This window comes from Punica granatum, chromosome 6, assembly GCF_007655135.1.
Source record: "Punica granatum isolate Tunisia-2019 chromosome 6, ASM765513v2, whole genome shotgun sequence".
Classification (NCBI taxonomy): Eukaryota; Viridiplantae; Streptophyta; class Magnoliopsida; order Myrtales; family Lythraceae; genus Punica; species Punica granatum.
This window is the reverse complement of record NC_045132.1, coordinates 4,997,519-5,013,920: the sequence shown is the minus strand read 5'-3', so window position 1 is coordinate 5,013,920 and position 16,402 is coordinate 4,997,519. Positions and strand designations below refer to the sequence as shown.

Sequence of the window (16,402 nt, the reverse complement as noted above, 5' to 3'; positions counted from 1 at the left end):
TGATGAAATTGATACAAATCTGGGGTTTAAATATATTTAATTGAAACATGATTGATTCATTCACCCAGCTTCCACGACCTGGTGGAGAAGAACAAAAGAAATTGGGCATATCGATCAATGAAATCAATCATCAACAATAGAATCAATTAACAATCGATTTGATTCCTTAATCCATCAAAAGTATGGCGAAATCAAGAGGAAGCAAACCCTAACAAGATCTGACGGGATGAGGCATCTACTTGACTGATTGTATGTTGGGTTCGATTGTCTCTTGTTCAATTGGGAAGAGGAGGAGAAGACGACATCGTACAGTGTAGCCTGGCTTTATATATATATATATATATATAAAGTAATTAATTTATATTTTTATTTGGTTGACCGGTGCAATTCGGTTCTGTTTAATACGAAACGGATCCGGCTGGTTCACGGGCGAGATCGAGAGTCGACGAGAAGATGCGTGGCAAAAAATATGGATAATCAAACTAAGAGGGTGTGAATCTAAAAATAAAAGAATTTAAAACACGTATACATTTATGATCTTAAGTAATGGATTTCATCGCTATAAATAAAACAATCGTGGTGATTATTTTTGGTGCCATATTTTATAGTATAGAATAGCTCCCAACTGACCATCTCGACCTTAACTACTCTATTTATTTGATAATGGTGACCAAATACATTTAAAATTTATAATATTTGGTATTTTTGCTATTCTTTTAAAAAGAAATATTGGCATAGAATAATAAGACATTGCAATCACCCAACAAAAAAATAAATGTTAACATCTACAAGCTGAGAAAGGCCGTCTTGCCTAGTCACATTAGATCTCTGCTTAACCCACGTCTTCATCCCTTCAGTATTTCATGCGTCTCTTTTATTGAAAAAGTTGAAGATCACTTCCTTTATATTTAAACATGTACGGCTGTTTCTATACATCATCAATTCTTAGGATTTAGTATGCTTATTTTTATTTCCTATTTTTTATTTTAACGTGGCTTTTGGATATTTTATTGAAATCCAAAAGCTCGACGGGAATTGACTCATTCAATTCGAGTCAGATCGCCCACTAAAGAGTACTGCACTCTTAGCATTGATTTCTAAAAAAGAAAAGAAAAGAAAAAAATTCTCCTACCCTAAATCTCACGAGGTAGAGATTATCTTATTATTTCTCCTTATTAATTAATTAAAAAGTATTTAAAAGTTGTCCTTCAAAATATAATTTTTGAAAAGAAATAATAGGGAAAAAAATATATATCTGAGATGAGAGTTGCCTTTTCCATATATGAAATATTATTATTCTAACATACATTTTCAAACCACATACCCTATGTATCTTTTCGTGTATAGCTTGAATTTCACTTCATCATATATTATAGTAATACATATACATGTATTTAATGTTCTGAATTCCGATCTTTTTATTTTATTTTTTATTTGGCTTGAAAGGTAATACCTGAATTCTGATCTTCAGACATTCTCAAACTGGCACTGTTAAACTAATTCAACCAATATTAGACTGTATAAAATATCATTTTTTCCTGAATAATTAATTAAGGGGATTTTTAATTGAATAATCTAAATGCAGTAAAAAAATTAACCATCATAATTATAATATTATTTTTGTCCTTACTTACTGTTATTATTGTTGTTATAGAGTTGTTTTTTCTTTTTTCTTTCTGATAAGGTTGTTATATAGCCTATAAGTGGTGTTGTTAAAAAAAGAAAAAATTACTTGATTTCCAGAAAACAATAATAATTTTATTTTTATTTTTATTATTATTGCTGCCGCCGTTGTTCCTTTCTTTGTGTCATCTTTGGGTGGAAGATTTCTCCATCCGCCATGAAATTGGAAGCAAGCTCTGAAACGATCCGCCCGCGTGCATTTCTCCGCGACCTCGCCTGATCCTGTCGCAATCCCCACGTCGGCTTCTTAGAGGTGAGTAAGTAAGCTCCTTTCGCGATTTCGATCGGAGAAATGGAAGCTCGAAAGCCTTAATTTCACCTCTCTCATCATCACAATCGCGGCATTTGGATTGAAGTTCTCTTTTTTTTCTGGTTGCCGGCGTGATTTTGTTGACTCAGTTGAATAGTCGTGAGCGAAGTTTATCGTGATTGTTCTAACGATTGATCTTGCTAATTTTGTTGATCTGATGTCGTTTGCTGTTCGTATTGATGGAATATACGAATCGACTATTCTACGTAGTGTTCCCCGAGATTGCCAGTTTTTTATGGTTATTAAATAGTTCACTAGCGCGATCAGTGTTTGTGTTATGTTATACAACAACTATTTGTTCTCCAATTCGATTATTTTGCCCGAAGTTTGTGAATTCCCTGCATAGTGTCTGCCGAGATTGCTAGTTCTTTATGGTAATTCATAGCTCACTAGCATGAGCAGTGTCTGTGTTATTGTCATATGAACAACTATTTGTCCTCTGATATGATTATTTTGCCCGAAGTTCGTGTATTTTCTGCTCATGTGTTTGATGCAATTTTTTATTTTTCTTTGTGCTAGTTAATTTAGTTCCAAGATGAATGCCAAAGCGAAGAGGAGAAATGTTGCGGAGAATGGAGATGCGAGCGAGGACTTGGTCCTTGCAACTTCGATTAGCAATGGCGAGGATCTGGGCCCGATTGTCAGGCTCGCATTCGAGATGGGGCGACCTGAGTCGCTCCTGCAGCAGCTCAAGACCGTCATGAAGAAGAAGGAAATAGAAATTGAGGAGCTGTGCAAGACACACTATGAGGAGTTCATTCTTGCAGTTGATGAGCTCCGTGGGGTCCTCGTTGATGCCGAGGAATTGAAAGGTGAGCTTGCCAGTGACAACTTCAAATTGCAAGAGGTAGGGACGGCTCTTCTCGCTAAGGTAGAGGAACTTATAGAGGCCTACTCGATCAAAAGGAACGTGACGGAAGCTATAAGGACCTCAAAGAACTGCGTGCAGGTCCTTGAACTTTGCTCAAAGTTCAATGACCATATCGCCAAGGGTCAGTTTTATCCTGCTTTGAAAACTGTCGATCTGATCGAGAAGAATTACTTGCAGAACATCCCTGTCCTGACCCTGAAACTGGCCATCGAGAGGAGAATCCCAGTTATAAAAATGCATATTGAGAAGAAAATGAGCAGCCAGGTCAACGAATGGCTTGTGCACGTAAGGAGCTCAGCAAAAAGTATTGGTCAAACTGCCATTGGACACACTGCCTCATCCCGTCAGAGAGATGAGGAGATGCTGGAGCGTCAAAGAAAAGCAGAAGAACAGGACCTCTCTGGGTATGGGGATTTCGTTTGTTCTCTTGATGTTGAGGAAATTGAGGAGGACTGCGTACTTAAGTTTGATCTCACACCAATTTATCGCGTGTATCATATTCATATATGTCTTGGGGTTCCCCAGCAGTTCCGTGATTACTACTATAACAATCGGATGCTACAGCTTAATTCAGATCTGCAAGGATCTTCGTCTCAGCCTTTTGTCGAATCTTACCAGTCATACTTCGCTCAAATTGCGGGGCATTTCATTGTTGAGGACCGTGTCCTGAGAACTGCTGGTGGACTTTTACTTGCTGACCAGCTCGAGACGATGTGGGACTCTGCTGTTGCCAAGATGGTGTCAGTGTTGAACGGGCAGTTCTCACATATGGATTCTGCGACCCATCTCCTCCTTGTAAAGGACTACGTTGCTCTTCTTGGATCGACTCTTCGGCAATATGGCTACGAAGTGGGGCCCCTCTTTGAGGCTCTTGATAATAGTCGGAGCAAGTACCATGAGCTTCTCCTAAAGGAGTGCAGGGAACAGCTCGTTAATATTCTGGGCAATGACACGTACGAGCAGATGGTGATGAAGAAGGACACCGACTATGAGAGCAACGTGCTATCCTTCCACCTGCAGACTTCGGATATTATGCCTGCATTTCCATATGTTGCCCCGTTCTCTGCCATGGTCCCTGATGTTTGTAGAACTGTTCGGTCCTTCATCAAGAGCTCAGTTGATTACTTGTCGTACGGTGCGCAAGCTAATTCCTATGAAACAGTCCGAAAGTACTTGGACAAGCTGTTGATTGATGTATTGAATGAAGCTCTGCTTAGCACAATCGAGAACGGTAATATTGGTGTGTCTCAAGCAATGCAGATTGCAGCAGACATATCTTTCCTCGAGAGGGCTTGTGATTTTTTCACACGTCATGCTGCCCAATTATGTGGTATCCCCACTCGAGCAGCCGAGAGGCCTCAGCGTAGTTTAACAGCGAAAGTCGTTCTGAGAACTTCACGGGATGAGGCTTACCTTGCTCTGCTGAACTTTGTGAACTCCAAGCTCAACGAGTTCATGGCTCTGGCTGACAATATCAACTGGACAGTGGAGGAGATGCCTCAGGGAGGGAACGAGTACATAAATGAAGTTGTTATCTATCTCGACACTGTCTTGTCCACTGCTCAGCAGATCTTGCCCTTCGATGTTCAATACAAGGTCGGGATTGGCGCCTTTGAGCACATCTCGAACACTATTGTGTCCGCTTTTCTGAGTGACAGCGTTAAGAGGTTCAACGTGAATGCAGTGATGGGAATTAACAATGATCTGAAGATGTTGGAGACCTTTGCAGATGAGAGGTTCCACAGCACAGGATTGAGTGCAGTATACACAGAGGAGAGCTTTCGAGGGTGCTTGGTTGAGGCGAGGCAGCTCATAAATCTTCTTCTCAGCAGCCAGCCCGAGAATTTCATGAATCCGGTCATTCGGCAGAAGAATTACAACACACTGGATTACAAAAAGGTGACGACAATCTGCGAGAAGTTCAAGGAATCTGCTGATGGCATATTTGGGAGCCTCTCGAACAGGAACACAAAGCAGAACTCCCGGAAGAAGTCCATGGACATGCTTAAGAAGAGACTCAAGGACTTCAACTGAGATCTCCCCAAGCTTTCCCGAACCCTCAGGTTTCTTATTTTTGCATATTCAATTCATTCTTTTCTCAAGTAGTTTAGAGTTAACCCTGGATTATTTAGCTCAGCTATTGACCCGTATCTTCAAATTATTACTTAGGGCAGTCTTGATACTTATATTTTCTAGGACGTAGCTTGTACGAACTGTTGGCATTGAGAAGAGATGGACCGTGTGGAGGAAAGTCTCTGGATTTTATCCGGACTTAAACTTCCGGGAGTTCAGAACTAGTATGTAAGAAGTCCCAGGAGAGTAACGAGTCCTTCATGAAGCATTCTATGAATAAAATTGCAGTCCCGTTCTATCGTTTCTTTATAGTCGTCGACCTCTAAACCTTGAGTGGATCTCTTTCCGGTCCGAGTATGACCAATCAAAGTTATGTTCTTTACAGAATGTCAGAATCTTAAACCTCTTGCATTCATCCATTGCGCTGGGATTTCAGAGTTCTTTCTAAAGAACTAACTGCGTGGAAAATAACCTCTTCAAATATAGTGTATTTCAGGAAGTCTAGCCATGGCGCCAACTCCATAAAAACCAGCCCTGCCAGCCCTCGTCCGACCAATGAATCTGGTTTGTGTGACCATATCCCAGGGCTGGCTGACCCAGTCTAGAATGATTCAAGCAACCGATTCGGCAACTGCCCGATCCCTTATGGTTTGGTATGAGTACCATCAAGATATGGAGCAATCTAAATTCTGGCAAGAGAATTTCAAGAAATTCATACAATTATGGAGATTGGAAATGGTTGTTTGTTGGCAGGGTACTGACATTTTGCTTATTCATTCATTTATTTTAATTTTGGGATAATAAATTAATTATAGCGGTAATTGCCCCCCTTTGGTCTCAACTTGTAAGCGAGGAACCTCAACGCTATCACGTAATATTAATGAAATTATAGGGGTGTCAGTTGAAAACTCACCCATTTATTTAAGAAATTACAGTTTCCAGTTCTGCATTTATAAAAGTCGTGTTTAAGAGCAACTCTTTCAAATAGTGTCCCATAAAATAACTACAGTGATCCAATATGATCGGTCTGGTAGTTGCACGATGAGAAAATCTAGTAGGAGACTCATGATCAAATTCTTATTTGGGTGCAAACGTCATATAAGAGCACGTAGATGTTCCATGCGTGTAATCTACTTTGATATGATTTTAAAATTTTTACGGAATTTATAACCGATTGGACGCATTTTAATTCAAAAATTTGAACCAAGGGATAATGGAACATTTGCACTCATTTTTCATAGCCGGCGTGGGATTCAATGTTTTTCTTTAGATAAAATGGTGAGAAACTATAGGGTGATCTTATTGTCTCGCTATGTAATGTTCAGAGTCTCGTATTCAACCACGAATATATTAGGTGAACTAAACGACCAGCGTAAACGCTTGTCCTAGCACCGTACCATCATCAAAAGTTGAGTACAGTTCGGGCAAAAAGCTCACTTATAATAGTTGTTTTGATAGAAGAGCGTAAACGAAATTCGAAATTAGGACCTTTCAATTTCCAAATGCTGTGGAAGTACAGTTAGAACCACAAAAACCACCGCCTTTTGTTGTGGATCCAATGTTACTTGACATCTTCTGCTCCATTGTTAAAAACAAAATCGAAGAAAAAAGATTAATCTGAAAAAAAGTGGTATGTCAATCTAAGAAAGAGACGAGCAAAACTATTATCGATAGGGACAGTTTGAGACGAAGCATAAAGGCAGATATGCACATGGGACTGGGAGGACTGGTGGCATTGGGGGGGTTAGATTTGGGGTTAGGTGGTTATGCATGTGGCACGTGCAGTCCCGTTAGACTTTTTCAAAGTACATGACAAGCAACGGATTAATGAGATAATCCGTTACAACTTTTTCCTAAACATAATCTTGAATTTAACTCTTATTAATCGAAAAAATTTATAATTGAACGAGTTTTAGCTCTTAATGGATTTGATGACTCGAGCCTTGATAAATGAGGTCCATCTGGGTTTATAGATATTGGTTGGGTAGTGCATTAAAAAAAAGTGCATGACAAACGCACAATAATATAATAAATTATGGAAACAAGTGCAAAATGAATTGTAAAAAGAAAATGTAATTCAGGTTAAACGTGTACTTTTATGTTGAAAGTTATGGTTTGAAATATTTTAGAAATTGTAAAACCTTGGTAGATAGATGTTATCAATATCCAGAAATGATTTTGTTTTTAATTGAAAGCTATTATTTTAGAATCTTCTAGAACTGTATAATTTTCTTATATGAATTTTGTCAATATTCGCAAATAAAAGTTTATATTTGAAAAACAATCATTGACGTAGAATAAAGCCAAAATATAAATTTACATAGAAAAGTACCTGTTATTTTTTCCGGCAAGAGGTTTTAATTAAGGCAATAGTAGTTGATTATCCATCCGTGTCCTTGAGCTTATTGTACAGGTTCCACTTTTTGGTGTTCACCCTAATATTAGAAAAATTCAATAGGCCTAGTAAACTCAGTTTGAATCCGATCTATTCAATAAGTGCTGATACTCTCGCGGATTTTACGGATTTTGTATTAATCCATATTGATACTGTACGGGTACCCGTTCATTTCCATTTGTATTTTACATTGAAAAATTCATATAATATATCTTCAATAATTTGTTATTTATTGAACATTTCGTACATGATCTTTTACTAGAAGTATTCCGAAGCAAGGCCAAACCTATTTAGTCTTAATTAATAGGCTAAAAATGTCTGGTATTTAAGGGAAAAAAGAATTCAACCAAGGAAATTGTCTTTCGTGCGCAGTAATTAAATGAAAGCAGATTAACATGGAATTACGCCGTAATGCCGCTGTGAGAGGTTCCATATCTCGGCAATAACTTTTTTTTTCTTTTCCATTGTCAGTTATAAGGGAGATCCATGAGAGTCTAATATATATATATATATATATAATTGTATCCATGTAATAAATTGAATTAGAAAGGTAAATATTTACTGTCATTGGGTTAGAAAGGTTAACATCTATGCAATAAATAGGGTTAGACATGTAAATATTTATTGACATAGATCTAGAAAGATTAATATCTTATTAATATTTTTAGATTAAATTTAACATAAAAATTAGAAAATTAGAAAAGAAACTTTATTTGAATTAATTTATCTAGGTATTTTCTCGTCAATTTGAAAATTTTTATTTGTGATTAAATATGAAAAAACCAAACAAGAAACTTCACTTGGATTATTTTGTGTAGGAATTTTTGCCCTCATTCTAGAAAATTTTATTTATAAATAATTAATTTTCAAATAATAGATTAACTATACAATCTATAAACTAGCTAAAACTTATAAGTACAAAGTCCAATATATATTTTATTAAAATATATAAAATTGTATCTGATCCTATCAAATGGTTAGAATAGATATCAAAATAAATTTGAAGTTAATTTTTATTAAAAAAGTAAAAGAAAGGATATTTATCTCACACCCTATTAAATAGATTTGAATAGTAAATATTGAAATAAAATTTGAGTTTTTTACTAAAATATTACAAATATTAAAAGGTAATATTTTTATTAAAAATGTATATAGTTGTATTCTGCCATATTAAATATAATTAGAATAGTAAATATCCAAATAAATTTTAAGTCAATTCCTATAGAAAAGTTAAAAAGAAAATAAAAAGAATAATGTTTATTTCCCACTCTAATAAATTGGGTTTCTACCAAAAATGTGTTTAATAGTAATTATTAAAATAAATTTCAGGTTAATTTTTATTAAAATAAAGTTTACGTTAAAATTTATAATTAAAAAAATATACTAACTAAAACCTGTGCATTACACGGTTCTAAAAAACTAGATAAGTAAAATTTTAAAGATAAATAAAATTATAATAAAATTTGAAAAATTCTCCATCGGGAAAAAAATTATAATCACATTTAAAGTAGAACGTTCAATAAATCTCGTGTACCAGTGAAAGAAACTAGTATCATAAAATGAATAATAGCTAGTTAGTTTCTTGATTTATTTCCCTTTCTTATTTAGTTGACATAACAAATTAGGCTCCACATTAATGCGCCATTAATGAGTTAATTTAATAATACAATTCCAGATTAAGGTCTTGAATTTGAGTCTAATTATGAATAGAGAGAAATGACGGTTCATAGAGTTTTATCTCTTAATAGATCATCGATACTTAAACATGGATCAATCGGTGTCTAAGACTTCCAAGTACGAGTAGCTTACATGAAAGAAAAATATTAATCCAGTTCGATGTATGCATAAAAATCATCCTAGAGCTCATATGTACCAAAAGAGAATTTTTAGTGATCCTATCTCAACATATGGCAATATGAAGAACTAATAAGATGTAACAAATGTCAGAATAATTGTTAATCACTATGAGTAAATGTCTTAAGCATTCTTCATAGTAACAATCTTATTTGTTCCTTCTTACCATACATCATTATAAGAAAGTATCTTAAATGATTTTACATCAAAATGGGGTTGTGAGAAAGATCCGATAAGATTGTCACAATAAAATATAATTATATCAATTCTCGAATTATTAACGCTCATTCTATATTTTTTTTTATATTTTTTAAATTTTATTCGGTACTTTCTCATTTCAGATAGAATTAATTATGGTTTTCTCTTAGCAAAATACCTTTGACACAACTCATAGTATTGTTTAGTTTAGTGTTATATTAGGAGGATAGTAGATAATTAAGGTGAATCAAACTACTGGACACGGAAATTCAGTCGGAATGCGCCAGGTAGCTCAGCAATATTATTTTCTCCGCATCAAATCGAATGTGTCAATCAACTGATTTATGGTGTGGTATCTAGACACATAGGAAATATTACATATCGATACAATCTCCCTTTCTCATGGTACATTTTATTCGATTGCTTTCAACATCGCTTTCTATAATTTCCTATTCCATCAAATCACCATTATGATCTCAACCATCGATGAAATAGAGAAATGAAGCAATGAAGCGTAGTATAGTGACATATTGATACGATGTATCTTAAAGATTTGAACTCCCATGTCTCTTTATTATATTTTTTTTATTTCCCTTAAGGTCATGCGTTTTCCTTCTAATCAAAACAAATCTTATATCCAAAAATTGACTCCGAAATCGGCAACTTCTTCAAGAATTTATGGCATTTATATATATTCGGTGCAAATGTATGGCATAAAGAGTGCCGACCTTCTGTTCGGGGCAGCTCCTAGGCCTCATATCATGCTGTATGTACCTTCCTGCACCTTTTTTTTTTCAATTATATAAGGTGACCCATGAGATATAATAAAATAGAAATCATAATAGCTAATAAAAGGACAACGATAATTTCATTAAATATCGAATTTGAAATCACTAAATTACTAGGAAAGAATATGTGCCATATCCTTTTTTACAGGTAAATATGCACTACTCTTTTTTTTTTGGGTAAATTGCACTACACCCTCTTTCTTCGTTTGAATTAATACCAGATAATTATTTCCATTCCTAACTTCATTCTTTTTTCTTTTTTTTGTTCTTCAGTGCTTGACAGAAAATTACCAACCGTCTTTAATTTCTTGTATTTCCTCCTTTGAGGCACCCATAGTCGCTTTAGCAATCGCAGACTTATAGTCCCCGTCGACCTAATTAATCAACTAGCTTCGAGCAAAAATAAAATAATAATAATAATAATCAACTAGCATTTTATAGTTTATTGCCAGGTCCCAAGTTGCCCGATTGATAAGATCGAATCCACAACTGATGCTTCCTGTATTTTCTATCCGGAAGTCTCACAGCTGGAAGGAGAATCTGAGCCCCTGATATGGAACGAAAATCCCCGGTGTAAATATTACTTTGATCCCTTTATACCAGTTATTCGATAAACATAAGCGTCTAGGCTGATCTCATTTTACCGATTTTATCACTGACACTGACTCCGTTCGGTCGATGGCTTGACTCCGACCACGATGTGCTGAATTTCGAATCGACACATAGGTTACATCGACGAGACATAAGGTAAGGATTTTGGTCCCTCTAGAAGGTTAAGAAAGTCATCTTTGCCCATTTTCGGTAGCTGTGAGAGAAAGGGATTGTTAAGTTAACGCCTGCGCACGAGCTCATGAGGAGCGTTAGTTATAGCTGCCACCACAACCTTCACCACGCACACACTTATATATGTACATATACAAACACACATGACCCATGCATCACTCACCATTCAAATTAAAGCCATACAAAAATCATCAAGCCTCTACGTACTCTCCCCTATAATCTCTCCCCACCGCCCAAATTAATTAAGTTAATTAATCTTTCCCCAGTTTAGTCATTTACCGCCACCATCCCGATGGCGCCCACGGTCTCGACCCTGATGGCACTGGCGGAGGAGCCGACCCTGTGGCCAAGCTTCGTGCGGGATGAGGATGAGCGACCCACTGTTGCCTACAACGAGTTCAGCAATGAGATCCCGGTCATCTCCCTTAAGGGGATTGATGACGAGGATGGGCCTGCTAGGGCTGAGATCTGCCGGAAGATCGTGGAGGCGTGCGAGGACTGGGGGATATTCCAGGTGGTTGACCATGGGGTGGACGCGAAGCTCGTGCAGGACATGACGAGGCTTGCAAGGGAGTTCTTTGCTCTCCCTGCCGAGGAGAAGCTCCGGTTCGATATGTCTGGCGGGAAGAAGGGCGGGTTCATTGTCTCCAGCCACCTCCAGGTCTCGAATACTATCTCGAAAAAGTCATAAAATCAAGAATTTTAACTGAGAAATGCTAAGGGGAGAGCGAATTTGGACCGGTTTACTAAACAATCGGAAATCTTAGGAAAACCGTGCTTTGGTTACGACAAGCGGCCGGCGAGCGCTCAACATTGCTCATTTCGCCAAGCGCTCCAGTACATCGTTAATCTTATTATAATTTCTTTTTATTTGTTATGCTGGGTTTATCAGTAACATTTGGGTTTATCTTATGATGATTTATTTACAGGGAGAGGCGGTCCAAGACTGGCGCGAGATCGTGACATACTTCTCTTATCCCATCCGTGCTCGAGACTACTCTAGGTGGCCCGACAAGCCCGAGGGCTGGAAATCCGTGACCATGGAGTATAGCGAGAAGCTGATGGGCCTAGCTTGTAAGCTGCTGGAGGTCCTTTCGGAGGCCATGGGGCTCGAGAAGGAGGCGCTGACCAAGGCCTGCGTGGACATGGACCAGAAGGTGGTCGTGAACTACTATCCAAAGTGCCCACAACCTGACCTGACCCTCGGGCTCAAGCGCCACACTGACCCTGGGACGATCACCCTCCTACTCCAGGACCAAGTGGGTGGGCTCCAGGCCACCCGGGATGGTGGGAAGACGTGGATCACGGTCCAGCCTGTTGAGGGGGCCTTCGTGGTGAATCTCGGTGATCATGGCCATGTAAGTGAAGTGTTCCATTTGCAAACGGAAATTTTTTCTTTTGGTGAGCCTAGATAGGCTAAGACTAGTTACTATACACTATGCAACCCGATCTCTTACCGGTTCTCTTTTTAAATGCAGTATCTGAGCAACGGGAGGTTTAAGAATGCCGATCACCAGGCGGTTGTGAACTCAAACTGCAGCAGGCTATCCATCGCCACGTTCCAGAACCCAGCGCCAGAGGCCATAGTCTACCCCCTCAAGGTCAGGGAGGGAGAGAAGCCGATCCTCGAGGAGCCGATCACTTTTGCAGAGATGTACAGGAGGAAGATGAGTAAGGACCTCGAGCTAGCGAGGCTAAAGAAGCTGGCCAAGGAGCAGGAGCTTAAGGACTTGGAGAAGGCCAAGCTTGATGCCAAGCCTCTGGAACAGATCTTAGCTTAGGTTTTAATGCAATAAGTAAATCTTTACTCCATGCAATATCTGAATTTCCTCTGGGGAGGTTTCTGTTTGATTTAATTTGGATTGGGGGCTTCTGTTCTGGCTTTGTGATGGTGAACTCTTTCGGTGGTTTGCCCTAAGTTCCATTAAACCCGTGAATTAATGATATATAAGAAATAAATCGTTCATGCCTTCTGAATATATGTGTGACAAGTACAATAAAATTTACTCCAAATTAACGCAATATAGCACTCAAATTCATATTTTGATTTGCTGAAACCATGTGACATCGTATATTCTCATCACCTATGTACTCTAAGGGACATCGTACATTCTCACTTACGTACTCTAAAGATTTGAATGAGAAATTCATTATCCTCCCCTTCCATCTACTTCAATAACACGAGAGTCAATAGTAGTCTATACGGGACTTTGCTTCCGTATCTGTGCATCTTGTCCTCTCTTTTGGGCATCTATTATAGGTATTTAATTTTGACTCCTTGGTATTGTGTAATAAGAGGCCTTCATTCACCAACAAAAAGTGTTGGTTGAGTGGTAAGCAGTTCACCCCCGTAAGGAGGAGAACACAAATTCGAATCCTCCCATGGCCGGACTGTGGAGCTTGGCTACCAGTCGTCGGAAGCTCAAGCCATTTGAAGAAGCTTGCCTGTGCTCTCTCTCGACTGCTTCTTCTCCATCTTCTGTTCCCTTTTTATAATAAGTTTATTTGGACTGAATCGGGGTGGGGTCGCCGGCGGGGATGCCCCCACCATTGATTCAATCGAAATTTAGAGAAAAACAGATTAATTTCGATCAACATTGTCATCCTCTTCGTCTTCTCTATGTATGGCTGGTGTAAGGAGGGAGAGATGTGGGCAAAAGGTATAATAATAATGATGGGGTTGAGTTGGGGATTGAAAAGCAAGAGAAGGAAGGAGAATCGGTGATGGGGATGAGAAAAAAACTGTACTTTCTCGTAGCTTCCACAATTATCTGGTCGGAGCAGACGAAGCGTTGATGATCGCTCCAGATGTCCTAAGGGACTCTGATTGATTCGGATGTCAGGGAACTCTTGGGCTAATCGCGAAAGTATTTTCTTAACCTAAATATGATTTTGATTTGTTGTTTGTTGGTTGAATCGGGTTGAGATAGGACAGGAGAGAGACGAGAGGAGAGCGAGAGTCTGTTTTTTAATTTGCCTTTTTATTTCATTTATTTTTATTTTATTTTAATTGAAATATTAAGAAATAATTTTTTATAATATTACTTTTGTCACGTCAAAAATCATAGCATACATCATTTATCACGTCAGAAAATGCTAAAGGCGTCAGTATCTAGTTGACGAAATGTAGTTGATTGCAACATTTTCGAAGATTTTGTATCAAGTTGTCACGAAAAAATAGATTTTGTACCAAACTATTACAATCCAAGAAGGTTTTGTACCAATGATGCAATTTATCCGTAATTGGCCCTTAATTTTCTTGCATTTGGTTTGTATGCCGAAACCTAATTAAAACCTTTGCTATACAACCCATGTGTTGTCCATGGTTTTCGGTTTTAATTTTAAATTGATTTTCTTATGAATTTTTTTGTTACTCACAAGGGAGAATTCTATAAATGTATAGTCCCAATTAATATATACCAAAGGCGGGTGACAAACCCAAAAATAAAAAGATTTGACTAAGAATGTCATATTCTTTTTTATTAGTTGTTGGGCATAAAAACTAATTGCAAGAAAATGAAGGGACTCTTTTTAATTAGTTTTTGGGCACATAAACTAAATGCAAAAAAATTAAGGCCAATTGCTTAGATTCTTTTAAAGTTCTCAAAGTGTTGATGTGGGATATTTAGGTTACACAAATGGAGGTCTCCTATTGCACAACACCAATGAGTCAAAATTAAATACTTATAATAGATAGATAGACCCTTCATTTTCTTGCACTTAGTTTTTATGCCAAAAAACTAATTCAAATGAATACGACATTCTGAACCAAATCTTTTAGTTGTAAGTTTGTCACCACCTTTTTGTATATATTAATTCGGACTACATTCACGGAATTCACCCTTGTGTGTGACGCATCTTCCACATAACCGTTTTTGACAAACTCTCAACTCGTGATTGATTGTCCCTTCAATTCTCTGCATCAATTATAGCTCAAGTTTTTTTTTTTTTTCAAATTTTCATGAATTTGTTCGATTATTCATAACATATTAACTTAATTGGTTGTTTTCGAGGATTTTTTTTTATTTCATACCTTTCGTAATCACGATAATATTAACAAATTTACTATAAAAAATTAATTTAAAGTAAAAACTGCAAAGACCTGCGCAACATGCTGGTGATATGATTAGTTATTGACTCAATTCTAACTTACTTGTTTGCCCTATGGAAAGCTCTTCAGCTAGCTGCCTTTGCTTTTTGGCTCCTCCCTCGTCATCGAATCCAACGCTATAAATATAATCTCTTAGATCGTAAATCCCCTCGTTGGTCATGGAATCATCGAAGCATCCTTATTGACATCCATCTCTCTTCCCTTTATTTTACGCAATTTCGATACCAACATTCTCTTAGAGAGTCAGATGCATTTCGCGGACTGTTCGACTGATTTGGGAGTTACTAGAGCTACAGATTTTGTTGCCTGATCTTTTTCTTGGTGATGTTCTGTCTGATGGGATCTTATGATCTCTGCTTTTGCACTTTAAATTGTTCCTTATCAATGATATTTTTTATGAGTTATTGAAAAAAGAAAAAAGAAAGAAAGAAAGAGACTTTGCTTCAGTGCTTATATGGTTAGGACCAGATAAGTTCATGGAAAGTAATTCTCACATATGGATGCTCTAATGTCGGCAAAATTTTTGTTTACAAAATGATTTTTTTCAGTTATAAAAGAGGTGGTTGACTAATAATACATTGAAATTAAATTTTAATAGGTAATTAAGGAAATAAGTAGTATCATGATAAGAATCGAACCTACAACTTCTTATGTGACAACACTACTGTGCTAACACCCTCTTTCTCAACGGGTTCACAGTTTTTGTTAGAATGAAGAGCTTATGAATTATTTATACCTTAACGAGAGATAATTTTGAAGTGTCATAAAAGTGTTGACACATCTTGGGATATAAAAAATTATTAAGTATCACTTTAATGCATAGCCCATATATCTTATCGACCCCAAGTCCTATCGTGGAACAAGGCTTATCTCGAAAAATCTGAAAGGTCAGTAAACCACTGTAACTTACTAGCAAAAGGGTAAATTACGTGTAAAATAACGTATTGTTCAACTTTTCTCAAATGTTATTATTCAATTTTTCTCAAATTTCGCATGTATTTTTTTTCTTTAAAATCATAATGCTTTATTTTTGCTTCAAATCTAGTTTGCCGTTAATCGAAGTCAAATTTTCCGAGTCACAATGCACGCCACATAGTCAATTGTTAAAAAAAAAAGTAAAGTAACATGTAATAATAAAAGAAAATAAAATTTAGAAAAAAGTAACTCACACCCACCCCCAGCCATTGGGTGTTTACTAGGGGCGGCCGCCTCACCAGCCTGTACCATCACACGGGATGACGTCCGCTGTGAACTCAGAAGTTGATAGCAACCTGATCCTGCGAGTTGGTGGCTCCGCCCTAGGAATTTTGGGCGAGGTTGAAGTCCTGATAAATCT

General features: G+C 37.2%; 2 protein-coding genes across 5 annotated transcripts; both read left to right on the top strand.

The window, feature by feature from the left end:
- The first annotated feature begins 1,732 nt into the window (after positions 1 to 1,732).
- Positions 1,733 to 5,866, top strand: LOC116211443 (exocyst complex component SEC15A-like). Of its 4 annotated transcripts, none has more exons than XM_031545837.1 (3): positions 1,733 to 1,936; positions 2,513 to 4,927; positions 5,323 to 5,866. In XM_031545837.1, the coding sequence occupies exon 2, from the start codon at positions 2,529 to 2,531 to the stop codon at positions 4,896 to 4,898; it is 2,370 nt and encodes a 789-aa protein (XP_031401697.1). In that variant the 5' UTR covers positions 1,733 to 1,936; positions 2,513 to 2,528; the 3' UTR covers positions 4,899 to 4,927; positions 5,323 to 5,866. The 4 variants fall into 4 exon arrangements, with proteins under 4 accessions (XP_031401697.1, XP_031401695.1, XP_031401694.1 ...); XM_031545835.1 differs by having other exon boundaries at positions 5,434 to 5,862; XM_031545834.1 differs by having other exon boundaries at positions 5,424 to 5,862.
- A 5,230-nt stretch (positions 5,867 to 11,096) lies between these two features.
- Positions 11,097 to 12,934, top strand: LOC116211316 (naringenin,2-oxoglutarate 3-dioxygenase). Its single transcript, XM_031545642.1, has 3 exons — positions 11,097 to 11,616; positions 11,885 to 12,313; positions 12,434 to 12,934. Exons 1-3 carry the CDS (start codon positions 11,248 to 11,250, stop codon positions 12,734 to 12,736), a joined length of 1,101 nt encoding a protein of 366 aa, XP_031401502.1. The 5' UTR covers positions 11,097 to 11,247; the 3' UTR covers positions 12,737 to 12,934.
- Positions 12,935 to 16,402: the final 3,468 nt, after the last annotated feature.

Excerpts from the sequence above, each read along its gene's own strand:
- LOC116211443 (XM_031545837.1), top strand. The coding sequence starts at position 2,529 with ATGAATGCCAAAGCGAAGAGGAGAAATGTTGCGGAGAATGGAGATGCG.
- LOC116211316 (XM_031545642.1), top strand. The coding sequence starts at position 11,248 with ATGGCGCCCACGGTCTCGACCCTGATGGCACTGGCGGAGGAGCCGACC. Across the intron at positions 11,617-11,884 it reads TTGTCTCCAGCCACCTCCAG|GGAGAGGCGGTCCAAGACTG; the intron begins GTCTCGAATACT and ends ATTTATTTACAG. Across the intron at positions 12,314-12,433 it reads ATCTCGGTGATCATGGCCAT|TATCTGAGCAACGGGAGGTT; the intron begins GTAAGTGAAGTG and ends TTTTAAATGCAG.